Source organism: Oxyura jamaicensis, chromosome 3 (genome assembly GCF_011077185.1).
Source record: "Oxyura jamaicensis isolate SHBP4307 breed ruddy duck chromosome 3, BPBGC_Ojam_1.0, whole genome shotgun sequence".
NCBI lineage: Eukaryota > Metazoa > Chordata > Aves > Anseriformes > Anatidae > Oxyura > Oxyura jamaicensis.
The window spans coordinates 48,803,342-48,817,922 of NC_048895.1; the positions used below are offsets into that span (position 1 = coordinate 48,803,342).

A 14,581-nucleotide genomic window follows, 5' to 3' on the forward strand; every position below is an offset into this window, starting at 1 on the left:
AATTATTGAACATTGGAACAGTTACCATGCAAATGGTAGTTTGGGTATTCTTATAGGGATTAGTTTTACTTAATAGTGTAGAATATTTTGTTCATTAAACGTAAAGCTTTTGTTAAGGGTATTGCAAAGAAAAGTTCCAGCAGAAAAACATTGAGTGAGAAATAGCTTAACAAAGAATTCAAAGCTCACAGTCATTTTGGAGGATGGATGGAACTTGCAAGGAAACGTCTTAAAGTATAGCTTCGAATCATAGAATATCCTGAGTTGGAAGGGACCCACAAGGATCATTGAGTTCACCTCCTGTGTATGAGAGTTGCTAATATCTCAGTTGTAAATAGTCAAGGATGAAAGATTACTGTATTACACTGTTTTGTATTTGAGAGAACAAGAGAGTAAATGCTGAAGAAAAATGCTGCATTTCCTGTTTTCTTTCCACAAAAGTATCAAATAATTGCAATATCATTTATCCCCAAAAGTGTGTGTGGGGAAATATAACTTTAATTTATACAGAAGATATTCTAAACGTGAAAATGTATTATCTGCAACATCTTTAAGTGTTCAAAAAAAAACCAAACAAACTCTATACCACCTTGTCACACTTGGAAAATGTGTGTCAGAAAGGCATAGGCTGGCTCTGCAAGAGTTTTGAGCTAGAAACAGTGAAGGTATGTGTTCAGGGATTTACCAATAAGCTGAAGATACTCACACCACAAACAGCAGTAGATACTGGGTCTACTGCTATACGAAAAACCTTTATGACTGGAAATGGTTATATGAAAGTTAAGATTAAATGCAAATTTTCATACTGGAGTTACATTTGCTTTTTAATGTTAATGTAAATAAGGTGATGGTTGATGCAGAAGTTCTGTAGTGTACAGCGTAATGTCTAGCCGTTTTCACTTGCTTTGTAGCGTCAGAAATCTGATAACAGCCATGGTTGGTAGTGTATTTTGAAGAGATGCTTTTAGGAAGCATGTGTCATGTAAGGTTCAGAGCACTGGGGTATATGTAGGAACACAAAATTGGTTGGTGTCATTGAGCAGGGACTTCAGGAAGTTCTTGGCCACTGTATAAGTGAAGCATCAAGACTTCTAATGCATCAGTGTCGTTTCACTGTGTTTTTATTTGATAATAGCATTGCCAGCTGGGTATCATTTTATGTTCTTGCTGGCTGCCACTGGTCACCTGATACATTTGGAGACAAGTGCTCCAGAACCTGGTACCTGTGTATATTTATATGCCTGCAGCTATTTTTGTTGTCTTTGTAGGTATAAGGCACACTATGCTTTAGTTATGCCTTTTGTGCCCTGTAACTTAATTTAACATTATTATCCTTTTGTAAGTATCAATAAAATTTCATTTACTACTAAAGCTTCATTTCATTAAGTAGTCAGGGTTAACCAGAAACCTAATCTTCTCATTGAAGGAAGTAATCGTATCAAAGAGTAGCTTCAAAGTTTTTGATTAGCTGGCAAAATACAACAAATCACCCCCTCAAGTTGGTTCACTGAGTACAAATTAATCTTGAACTTCATAACATTTGTAAAGCTTTGCATCTTAACGAGAATATTATTGGGCATGGTTTTCATACAAAAGGGACTGCTAAAGCTAAAATGGCATATAACTTCTTAAATTTAAGTGCTGCAATTTTAATGGGAGGATGTATTTTGATTAATGAAGACAGTTCAAGCACCAATGTTAAAACGCTGTATTTTGGTATAAGTATTCCTAAACCTTTTCTGTTACTGAGAAGTCACTTGTTTTTAACTGAAAGTTCTTTTTTTTTTTTTTTTTTTTTTCCATTCTTGCCCTAAGTATAAGAAAGAAGACTAGAAAACTCCATCTCCTTAATAATCTCTGGCTTTTTCTTATTTCTGGGGTGCATGGAAATTTTGACAGAAATAGTAGAAACAGCATCTGAAGTCTTTTGCAAAAGACTGATTTAGTTTTCTGAGGTAGTAATGATTTTATGATTGAGTACCAGCTAAGTAGTTAAACCTTGTATAAAAGCTCAGATGTAGCCAAACAAGTTTAATTCAACTGCATTTAGCATGGCTTTTAAGGGCTCAACTAAATCCAATTGACTCCAGTTTAAGTTAAACATATGTAAAATAAAATGTGTGGGGCTTTTTTGTACGTGACTTTGTGTGTGTGTCTGTATATGTACGGACCTAACGACTTGTTGAGCTGTATGAAACAAGCTGGTTTGCTTGTTCTGCTGCTTCTGCCATAGGCTTTCCACCAGAGCTACAAGTGCTGGTAGTTTGGGAATGTGCCGTGGTTCGAAAGTGCCTTCCCTTTGAGGAGGCTGGATGTAGCCAAATCTTGGTGCTGTAGTGACAGGACTTTGGGGCTTTAATCTTTCAGCCGAGGCAGTCTGCGTGGTAAAACAGCAGCAGGTGCGTCTGGCTCAAAACAGGAGCCAGAAACTTCAGCTGGGTGCACAAAATGCTGTTGGGGCTGTAGGCAGGAAATGGAAAGTGCAGGAGTTAAAGCTTTGTATCTTCAATGTTCTCCTTCTAAAATTTTTAAATTCTAGGTTCTGGAAAAAGTCATGTGTGCCAAGCTCCCCCGGAAATGGTCATTTTGAAGGAAGCCATTAAAGTATTCTTATAAACTATCTCAAGTGCTCAGAATATCTCATCTCATTAAGTTTGAAATTAGATACTATCCTGAGACAAGATGTTCAGTTAAAGCTTATAAAACGTACCTGAGAAATAAAAGGAGGATGAGATTTGGGGTCAGTCTACAGACTGGTCTAGTGTATTGCGCTGAGGTATGTGTAAGTAGCTGAAGTGGTAGAACTAGGAAATAGGGTCAGAAAAAATGATGTAGAGATTTTCTTAGGCTTTCTTCTTTATTAGAATTAGACCATATGAAGTATGATAATTAAAAAAAACACAACAACAACCTGTATGTGCCAGGAAATGTGGATAATCCTTGATAAAAATGAGATAACACTTTTGATGAAAATAATCTCATTAGAACTTTGGGACTGCTGAATTTAATTGGTGAAGTAAATAAATGCAATATAGCTCTTTCAAGCCTGGTTTCCGATACCTTTGTTGTTATACTGCTAATTTCAAATTACATTCGTATATATGCAGTAACCCTCGATTCTTTGCTGTTGAAATTGTTTAAGAAAACGTAATGGGCTGCAGATGAGGTCTTTCTTCCCCCTCAGCAAGGTCTTCAGCAAGGACCCTCTGATACTCAGGAGACTTGGCCTCCTATGTCTTTAAAGAAAGCTGTTTTTTTTTTTTTTTTTTTTTTTTTACTTGGGAATGGGATACTATCTAGTCTGCAAGAGTTGATGTAGGTCTTGTGTTTTGTCTCAAGTCTGTTGAGACATCTGTCCTATTTGTTCTGTAATTGCTAACATTTTGTTAGTGATCAATAAATTGAAAACGAGTCTCTCACTGTACTTTTCTGTCACGGTTTTCTTATTTAACATTCACGGACTGTTGTTTGTTGGTCTGTTAACATTGTAGACCTCTCACTTAATTAAAAACTTTCTGTCTATAGCAATTCAGCCTTTTCCATACTTGAAAATGTTACCCTTTGAGTTAAGCCACACATTAATTTGAGGCTGCAAGTACGGTAATAATAGCAGAATGCATGGGAAGTTGTTGGATTCAATTATAGAAGAACTACTTGTGCAGGTCTACTGGTAATACAGTCAGTCCTGTATGGTCAAAATCACCTTCACTTATTAAATTCCAGGCACCAGCACTGCACAGTTTATAAATTAGAAAAAAAAAAATAATCTGAGTAATTAATCATATTTTATGTTTCGTGCTGTCTGATATCTGAACTGCTTTATAATAAAGAAAAAAGGCTCTGCAGACCAATTTGTTGCAGCTAATCAATCTTTATTTTTCTAAGTGATAGAAACAAAAGTTCACTTAGGACTGCCTTTTTTCCTTTAGCTGGGGGTTAATGACAGTTTGTGCTGCTGTGGGCTTTTACCAGCTATTACTATGTCAGGGAGCGCTCGGTACTTGGAGTTGATTATCCAAGCTATATGCTAGTCTTTCTGTTTCACAAGGCAAGTTGTATGGAATTCTTAAATATCACTAGAGCAGGAATCTTATTTTTTTTCCACTGAAACATTTGGATATTTTTTCAACACTTTTTGTTTTCGAACAGTTGCTTTGATAGAGCGATTGAGGCATGGAGGCAGTTCCACTGTGATCTCAATGACCTCTCCCAGTGGATAACAGAAGCCGAAGGTTTATTAGCTGATGCCCGTGGTCCAGATGGCAACCTGGATCTGCAGGCAGCTGGGCTGCATCAGCAGGTATGTACAATATGTGCAGACAGGGGGCAAGCTGGAAAATATACATTTTTTTTTTTTCTGTCTAAAACTGTAGTTTTCTATGTAGATGTCTACTGTTAAGACTGAAATAATGTAATTTTCAATTGCAGTTTAAACTGATTTCATGGGGAAGATCATGACTCTGGATTCTATTATTATGACTCCTGTTGTGGAAGGTTTTGAGATAATTTGATAATGCAAATGTTGGCATAATTTTTGTTGTTTCTTTACGGCTTTAAAATTGTCTTAATCAGTTAAGAAATGCAGCACATTATTTCATTTACTTCCTACACATAATTAAAAAAATATGGTCAATTATAACTTACCAAATTATGTATTTTTAAACTAATTATTTTTCAAGATCCTGCTTCATATAGGTAATCCAGAAAATTAGAATATATCAGTTATGAGTGCCATAGATTTGACTGTTTCAGGCTTCAATTCTACAATTTAATTTCCTGATGTTTCTCTGGATCCTCGTTATGGAAGAGCAGGCTTTTCTGTTTAACTAAACGACTCTGTGTTAAATAAAGAGAAGAAAACATAAGTTTAAGAATCATATTTTTTTTTCTTTGTGAGAAATGGTTATCCAAGTGTTATCCGAATGTACTGTTTGTATTTATCCTTGTTACTGCTTGGAGTTTTTTTCTAGGGTGTTTCCTATCTCTTTCTTGAATTACCTTGTTTCTGTTCCAGCTGCAGAGATATTTGTACTAACAATGTAAGCTTTTTATGGTTGTTAGAGATATTTGAAGGTTTGATCCTGACGACTTCTGACTTCCTTCTGTTTCATGGATTTGTTGTCATGTCTGGGCATCATGGATATAATTATCCTAGCTAAAATAGCATTAAGTTACAGAAATAGTCATGGCCATGGCTTATGAGAAGAAGTGCTTAAAAAAATTCTCACCATCTGTTAGCAGTACTAGAAAGTGCTGTACATTAAAAGGAAAGGAATCAAAAGTGAGTGTGAATTCTGACGCTGGTTTAAATGAATTCTTGTGATCCTAAATAGTATTCAGCAGCCTATTACGTATCATTACCTCTTTTTATGACACTCATTAGAAAATTAAACCAGATTTAACAACAGACTCTTAATTACGTAAATCAACAGCATCCAATTTTAAGTGAAATGGCTTTAAGTGCCTGTTCCAGTAAAATAATATGTACTCAGGATTCATCCTGCATGTTAGGAACCACGTATCAAAGTCGCTTCAGGTCAGTGATAAAACTCTGTGTTGCTTTTATGCTTTTGACAGGAACTTGAAGAGGGAGTCAGCAGCCATCAGACCGGTGTTTCGGCACTGAACAGAACTGGGGAAGGGATCATACAGAAACTCTCTGCTACAGATGGGAGCTTCCTGCAGGAGAAGCTGGCAGGTCTGAATAGGCGCTGGAAAGCAATCACTGCAGAGGTCATGGATAGACAGCAGAGGTAATAAGTTAATCAGAAATTTGGGTGTTCTGAAGAAAATGAAAATCACTTGTGGAAAGAAGTCTAAAATTTCCTTCAAAAGATCAAAGTGCAAGATTTTCTGAGATTAATACACAAATTTTCAGTGTACCTGAGAATAAAAGGTTCTCCCCTCAATTCTCAGTGTTAAAGAAATCTATTATGATAAATCCCTGGAATTAATAACTATTTTTGAAGTTATTTATATGATCACATATGTACATATTTTAATATTTTGTGATACACTGAAGAACAGAATAAGATTTTTCTTATTATTTTCTTATTTTTTCTTATTTTCTTATTATTTTAGCTTTAATAGAACTTCTCAAACTATGTGTGATTTGGGGAACTTTTCCCTTGGAAGGTCTAGGGACATTTCTGATATTTTCACAAACATTGGTCTTAATGTGGCTTTAAATGATCAGGCCTGAAAGTGTTGTCATTACTGTCACTCATGTTTAATGTTTGCTACAGACTTTTAAAAGTCTATTTTGTGACTTTGGAACTGAAATTTATCTATTTTTAAGGTGGTATGAACAATTTGAAAGTATGTTGCATTTTAATGATGTGACTAGAATTAATTCTTTAAAGTTCTTTGGTAACTGAAAAACATGCAACTGTTAATCAGATGCAGAACTGGCATGCCATGTTCACTGCAGAAGCGCATGTGGATTTTTTGTTTTCATCTTTAAGGCTAAAAGGAGAGAATCAGCAGTTGATAGATTACAGAAAGAAGCTTGATGAGCTGCGTTGCTGGTTGGAAAATGCAGAGAACGCTCTGGACACGAGATTTACTTTCAACCATGAAGAAAACTTACGAGAATTACAGGCAAGATCCATTAGTGTGTGTGTGTATGCATGTGTGTTTCATGCAAAGTATCAGGACATGTATTTTGGAGAGGGGAATTTTGACAATGTAAATTGCCAAAGAAATATGGTTGTGTGGAAGTTCTGTGAGTTTACTTACCCAAGCAAGGAAAGTCTCATGACGAAGTCAGGTCAAGTTGATAACTACGTTATCTAGCCAGATGATGGTATCTGTTTGAGAAAGTGAGAAATAAATATAAAACTGATACAATTATTAAGTGGAATTTTACTCAGGGTGATATCTACAAGTCGATATAATAATTGTGAAAACTTCAGCAAAAAAACAATAGTACTGACAAGTTTCTAAGATTGGTGAGCATGCGCCATTGTCACTGTACTGGGCAGCTTTAATACTTTGTGTTGCATATTTAAGATTTTATTTAACCTGCTGTTTAGTCTTGTAAAGATTTTGGTCATTTTTTGTTACTTAGATGCGTATGAGCACCTGTATTTTTCCTTTTTGTGTCTGGCTTTGACAGCAAAATAACTTCGGTTCTAGGATGGGTGAAAGAGAATGCTTCTGGAAAGAATAAGAGGAATAGTCAATTGCACAAAGTTGTTTTTTTTTTTTTTTTTTAATAAATAATATAAAAAAAGTCTACTGCTAGATCAACTCAGGTGGAAAACCTTCAAGTTACAAAAAATGTATATAAGTGATGTAAATTAGTTGCTGTTGTTTGCCTAAACAAGTTCAGTCTTCTATACCATTGAGTAATGGCTAACTAGCTTTCATGAAAATCTATTTTTTTCTTGTGGTCCACCTTAACATAGAAGCCTGAAGTGAAAGGTAGGACTCAATTAAGGGGAGGTGCGGGGGAAATTTGCTAGAGAAACACTGACAGGGAATTACTAAGTGCCATATTCAGCCCTGCTACAGCAGGAATGTCACATAGGATTAAGGTTATGCATATTAAGGGATGGTGAGTTTGCAGTAGAAAGGTACTGGTGAGATTACTGGGCTATTCAGGAGGGTGAACTCCTGATATGTAAAGAAACTCCAAGAGCTCACCTTGTTTTGTCCAGTCAAATAAAGAACAATGAGAACAGACCCGATGATGACAAGATAAAAAAGGGGAGATGAGCTATTATTAAAAGCTACTATTGGGGAAGTGGAAATGACAGATGTTGACTGATCAGTTAGCAATAAATACAATCTGGGAATGACGTGGAGATTTCTAAATAAAGGTTCTGAAACACCTAAGAGGTTATAGTATATGGAAGGAAAACAAACGAACAAAACACACACACACACACAAAAGTTAAAAAACCCACTTTTTAAAAAAAAAATACACCCTTGAAAACTTAGCTAAGGCACTATATTGAAGTGGATAGGCGTAATGTGTACTTGCTATTGTAATTTGTTTATTCCAGTGCTTAAAGGCAAAATCTGTGATTCCTGCTCCACAGTGCTCTTGGTCTATGGGCAAATAATAGCATAATGATGTTAAAGTTGATGGGAAGTGCATCCAAGCATAACCTTATTTTTGTAGGATCTGCCCTGTACCTTTATCTTTAAAGAGAAAGACGACTTTGGGAAGTTGATCAAAATCAAATTGTAAGGTTATGTTTAGTTTCTAAAAATCTTTAGAGCACATTTTGTTAAGAAGAAATTACCGTGTGGTGGTAGTGATCTACCATGTACATGTGTAACAGGAGTGGGCCCTTAGTTTTTATTTTCTTAAACTATGCAGGCAATAATCTTGATTGACAGCATGTTGCCTTTTGGAAACATAGTACATCCAGAAGTGATCGAACATAATCATCTTGCGAGATGAGAATCAGTGTGCGTGATATGAGGCTGTGATATGAACTTGGCTATTATATTTGCAGCTTTATAGGTGTTTTCCACTTAGCAAAAAAAGATATTTCAATAAAATTTTCAAATATACAATCAAAAACAAAAAAAACACACCTTTTATTATACATTTCAAGGGAAAATTCTAAATATTGAAGTAAAACTTTTTTGCCTGTTACTGTTTAAGCATGTGTGTCGGGATTAAGTTCAAAACTCTTCTGTCCCCTTTAGGTCTTAAATGAAGAGATGGAAGTACAGGGAGACAAACTGGAATGGTTGAACAGAACTGAACCTGAAGTTATTCTGGATAAAAATGTCAGTCTTCAGGAGAAAAACAAACTTTCTGATAGCCTGCAGTCCCTCAATGTGAGGTGGAATAAGGTATGCATTTCTTCAGCATTTTTACCTGAGGCTGAAAATATAATGGTGTACTGCGAATTTTGGTTTCACATGTATCTGTGACATGTAAAATGTCTTGGAAGCTGTGCATGTATGTTGAGGGAATAGTCTCCCGGGCATGAATTCTTAATCCATGTCCATATCAAAACCCTTGTGGACATTTTTTTCCATCAGTTTAAGTTGGTTTAATTTAGTTTTTAATTAAGGGTGTTTTTTGTATTGGCTTTCTTTCAAACAGCCGAGTTAAAAACATTTTCAGTGATAGAATTATAGAATGGTTTGGTTTGGAATGGACCTTGAAGATTATCTAGCTCCAACCCCTCTGATGGGCAGGAATACCAGGTCAAGTTGCCCAAAGCATGATTCAACTTGGCCTTAAACATTTCCAGGGATTGAGGCATCCACGACTTCTCTGGGCAACCTGTTCCAGTGCTTCACACTTTTTACTAGAGTGTAAAGAATTTCTTTGTACTGTCTAATCTAAACCTACACTTCCTTTGTTTAAAACTGTTACCCCCTTGTCCTTTCACTATGCTCCCTGATAAAGAGTCTATCCTCATCTTTTCTGTAGGCCACCTTTAAGTACTAGAAGACTGCTGTAGGGTCTTCTCAGAGCCTTCTCTTCTCTAGGCTAAGTAATGCAATCTATTTCAGCATCCCATCACTGAAGAGGTGTTCCAGCCCTCTGATCATCTCTTTCTTTTCTGGACCCATTTGAACCGATCCATGTCTCTCCTGTGCTGGGGGTCCCCAAGTTGGATCCAGTACTACACTTTTGTTGCAGCCCAGGATACGGTTGGCATTCTGGGCTGCAGGCACATGCTGTCAGCTCAGGTTCAGTTTTTTCCTCCACCAGTACCTCCAAGTCCTTCTCCACAGGGCTTCTCTCAATCCACTCATTGCCCAGCCTGTATTCGTGATTGGGATTGCCCCAGCCCAGGTGCAGACCTTGTACTTGGCCTTGTTGAACTTCATGAGGCCCACCTGTCAGAGTCCCTCTGGATGGCATCCCTTCCCTTCAGCATGTCGACTGCATGACTCAACTTAGTGTCATCCGCAAACTTGCTGACAGTGCTCTTAGTCCCACTGTCCATGTTGCAGACAAAGGTGTATTAAATAGTATCGGTCCCATCCCAATACAGACCTCTGAGGAATACCACTCGTCACTGGTTTTCACCTGGACATCAAGCCATTGTCCACAACTCTATGATCATGGCTGTCCAGCCAATTTCACTTGTTTGAGTCAAACACTAGCATTAATTTGAAAATGAGAGTGTCACAATAAATCTTTGCTTTATAGGAAAGTTGAATGTTTACAGCTGCTAGGAGGAAAACAAATTAAGCTGAGGTAAAACTCCTTGAGAAAATCCTCAGTCGAGTGTGTCTGGGATTCTTCTTGAGTACAGATGGTGTAAATTAAAAACTGTAGTGGACTGTACCAATTTGATCTCTCATACTGACCAAAGAGAAGAAAAGAACTCATTGGTTAGAGAAAATTAGATTTTTTTTTTCAAGTGGAGCTTGGAGAGCCAGGTGAAAAAAGGAATAAAATTATTTGGGATTTATAGTATGGATAAGAGAGGTAAGACTTTGCTGTGGAAAAGGGCTTTTGATGTTTTTAAATTTTGTTTTTTAACCCAGCCAGACATGGAAAATAAGGATTATATTTTTTCCTTTGTATAGTGGTTTTCAGTCACTCACTTCTAGAAACTGCAGGCCAATTTGTTTTCACTACAATGAGGTTACTTTTTTTTATTAATTACCTATTTCTCTACTTTTCTGTTGGTGATGACAGCAAAACATCATAATTCGTTTGAAGTGTACTCAAATAGTGAGTCATAGCTTTGTTACCTAGGCAGTCAAATCCACGCAAACAGTCTATCTAAAAAACTTCAGTTATTTTCCAAGATTTAGGTAAGGCACTGGAAGACTTTGGAATAACAAACACACTGAGTACCTCTTGGCATTTTTATTTCTTTAAAATTATACTCTGAAAAACTTCATTGAAATATGAAACATGCTGTTGTAGCAAATATGATATAGAACATATTGTGTGTTCTAATACAAAATTTTTTGTTATTAATATAGATTTTTGTTACTGTTTTTGTTCCTCTCTGCTGGGCTGTAGGTGTTCAGAGAAGTACCTGACAGACTGAGAGAACTGAAGGCGTTTGTTGGGCAGACTCATCTTGTTTCACAGACAAAGCCTTCTGGTGAGTGACCAGTCCTTCTGTTTTGACTAATTCTATTGAGTTTAATCCCTGGGAGATTTTCTTTTTCTTTCCTTTTTAACAACAATCTAAAAAGGAAAACCTTCTCTGTGAACTTAGGTGGAAATAAGAAATGTTATCCATCGCTTGGGCCTACCTTCATGTTACTAGGAGAGAGAGGGAAGATCTGGGCGGTAAAAAAATCATTCAGGTTTTGGGGGTGTTCTTTTTCGTTCCCCCAAATGTATTGAAAAAATGGGCTAGTAAAACTTAGGTGTCCTCATCAGGAGCCGTTTGTACATTGTGGTCATGCCTTCTAGTAACCGAGATCCTGTAGAAACTTTCCCTACAGCTAAGTACTTCTGTAGTATCTCCTGCATGCAGATTCTCTGCAGTTCTATAAATGTAATTCTACATCTTTTGTCTCAATATGGGCACAGGTAGGTCTTCTCTCATCTACTAGCTAGTTGTTTTCCTAAACCACATAAGGGAAGCTGTCAGAAAATGTGTTCTTATATTGGACACTGATACTGGTAATCTTTTCAAAAGTTGCTGGAGGCAGATCAGCAGATACGGTGTAAACAAGGTGCCCAGGTCTACATTTTAGAAAATCAAGTAAAAAGACAGTCCTTGCCTGAAAAAAAAATCTTGAACTTCAGTAAATTATCTGTGTCTGTGTGTATACATACATATACATATATATTTAATTCACCAGCACCAAAAAAAGTTCAAGGAGGACAAACAACTTTTATTTAAGCCTTTCAAGACTATGATTCAGCTTGTTTCCCTTTCGTGCAGGTTATTTCTGAAGTAAAGCTTCTGTCCTCCTTTGATTGAGGCAAGTGTGTAATATTTATGCTCCAGCTTAGTTTAACTTAGTGTTTTGCTGGAGCTTATTTCTCCTTGCCTCTTCATAGTGTCAGGTTGAAGATATAGAAAGGGTGGGGCTGAGCTAGTGGGCATCTGTCCCTTTTTAGAACAGCTCTGTATTGCCAAGTCCATGGAGCATTTATTGTAGTAACTTGACATATTTGTGCTTAAGTGAATTATGAGTCAAGGATGGGAAAACCTTTCTGCCACATAATACAAAAGTGAGGAAGACAATTTTAGACAAACTTTGCATGCTTAATAGGCATTGATTCCCATTCATGCCAAAGAGGGTTTAGCTTCACTCTGTTAGAATTAATGCTGTTTTGCTTCTGCAAGTTTTCTTCTCATTTGTGTTGTGAGTGACTCATTTGAGTGACTCTTGGCATGCAATGAAATCATAAATTCACGAAAAATAACTGTGGTGACTTAGTTTCTTGTGGTTAGAAAGCCTCAAATACAAATTTTGCTATGCATTTTTTGTAGATGTTGTTGCATATTCATAGAAACTACCAAAAAAATATAATTCCTGAAATTGTGCTTGTGGCTGTGGTTTTTTTTTTTTTTCATTAACAAAAACCCCAAACTCTGTTTCAGATGTCCAAAAGGTGGTGCTATTATCATCTTCAATGGAAATTCCTGTTCAGACTCAGCAGGCTTCAGAACTTTCTGCACCTGCTGATCTGGATAAAACTACAACAGAGCTGGCTGACTGGTTGGTATTGATTGACCAAATGCTCAAGTCAAACATAGTCACTGTGGGAAATGCTGAAGAGATCAACCGGACTATTTCACGAATGAAAGTATGTGTTTTAGTGAAGACTAGACACTTGTAATTTCTTTACTGAATGTACAGGCTAATAATTTATTTTTTTTTTAAAGAAACTGCAGTAAATGCGTAACCTGCAAATTACACTTTAAAATCTGTTGATATTACACACCTTTCCTCTCTACCATTTCCTGTTAATTCCTTGCCTGCCTTTGTGAACAAGATGTGAGGTAGACAGCACTACTATTTTTTTTTGAAGAACTCCTACAAATGGAATCTTTTCAGGAACGTTTGGATAACTAAAACTTCCTGTGGGTGTGCAGTGTAACTTGAAAACTCATAGAATAATATGATCATAGAATCATGGAATATCCTGAGTTGGAAGGGATCCACAAGGTCATCAAATCCAACTCCTGTCTCCACGCAGGTCTACCCAAAAATTCAGACCATGTGACTAAGTGCACAGTCCAAAAGCTTCTTGAATTCTGACAGGCTTGGTGTCATGACTATGTCCCTTGGGAGCCTGTTCCAGTGCGTGACAACTCTCTTGGTGAATGTTGTGGTTTAACCCGGCTGGCAGTTAAACACCAAATAGCTGTTCGCTCACCCTCTCTCCTCCCTCTCTGGGATGGGGGGAGAAACGAGAAAAAACTGAAACCTATGGGTTGAGATAGAGACAGTTTATTAGGACAGAAAAATAAAATAATAATAATATGTACAAACAAGTGATGCACAATGCAATTGCTCACCACCCGCTGAACGATGCCCAGCTTATCCCCAAGCAGCCGGCCCCTCACCCTGGCTAGCCACCCCTATACATTGTTCAGCATGCCGTCAGATGGTATGGAATACCCCTTTGGCCAGTTTGGGTCAGCTGTCCTGGGTCTGTCCCCTCCCAGCTCTTGCTGCACCCCCAGCCTGCCTGCTGGCAGGACAGAGCGAGAAGCTGGAAAGTCCTTGGCTTAGTGTAAGCACTGCTTTGCGACAAGTAAAATATCAGTGTGTTATCAACATAAGTCTCATCCTAAATCCAAAACATAGCACTCTACCAGCTACTGGGAGGAAAATTAACTCTCTCCTAGCTAAAACCAGGACAGTGAAGAACCTCTTCCTGATATCCAGCCTGACCTTCCCCTGTCGCAGCTTGCCACCATCCCCTTGGGTCTTATTGCTGGTCACTAAAGAGTTGGTGCCTACCCCTCCACTCCCACTTATGAAGAAGCCATAGACTGGGATGAGGTCTCCCCTCAGCCTCCTCTTCTCCAGGCTGAACAGGCCAAGTGGCCTCAGCTGCTTCTCATACGTCTTTCCCTCTAGGCCCTTCACCATCTTCGTCGCCCTCCTCTGAACACTCTCCAACAGTTTAATGTCCTTTTTGTACTGTGGTGCCCAGAAATGTACACGGTACTTGAGGTGAGGCTGCACTAGCACAGAGTAGAGCGGGATGATCATTTCCCTCGACCGACTAGCAATGCCGTGCTTGATGCACCCCAGGATATGGTTGGCCCTCCTGGCTGCCAGGGCACACTGCTGGCTCATATTCAGCTTGCTGTCAACCACGACCCTCAGATCCCTCTCTGTGGGTCTGCTCTCCAGTGTCTCATTGCCCTGCCTGTACCTAGAGCCAGAGTTGCCTCGTCCCAGGTGCAGGATCCAGCACTTGCTCTTGTTAAACTTTATGCAGTTGGTGATCGCCCAGCTCTCCAATCTGTCCAGATCTTTCTGCAAGGCTTTTTCACCCTCAACAGAGTCAACAACTCCTCCAAGTTTAGTGTCAGCAAATTTGTTCAAAACACCTTCTAGTTCTACATCCAAATAGTTTATAAAAACATCGAAGAGGACTGGCCCTAAAATAGAGCCTTGGGGGACCCCACTAGTGACCATCCACCAGTCTGATTGTGGC

General features: G+C 38.0%; 1 protein-coding gene across 4 annotated transcripts in view; it reads left to right on the forward strand.

Moving 5' to 3' along the window:
• Positions 1–14,581, forward strand: part of UTRN (utrophin) — a 344,112-nt gene that overhangs the window by 100,394 nt on the left and 229,137 nt on the right. For all 4 annotated transcript variants that reach the window (XR_004749455.1, XM_035321865.1, XM_035321866.1 and 1 more), the window contains 6 exons: positions 4,150–4,300; positions 5,578–5,753; positions 6,465–6,600; positions 8,665–8,814; positions 10,961–11,045; positions 12,507–12,712. Coding sequence is in view for 3 of the 4 variants with exons in the window: in XM_035321865.1 (XP_035177756.1) it covers positions 4,150–4,300; positions 5,578–5,753; positions 6,465–6,600; positions 8,665–8,814; positions 10,961–11,045; positions 12,507–12,712 (904 nt within the window). In the remaining variant the exon portion in view is untranslated. The remainder of the gene's footprint in view (positions 1–4,149; positions 4,301–5,577; positions 5,754–6,464; positions 6,601–8,664; positions 8,815–10,960; positions 11,046–12,506; positions 12,713–14,581) is intronic.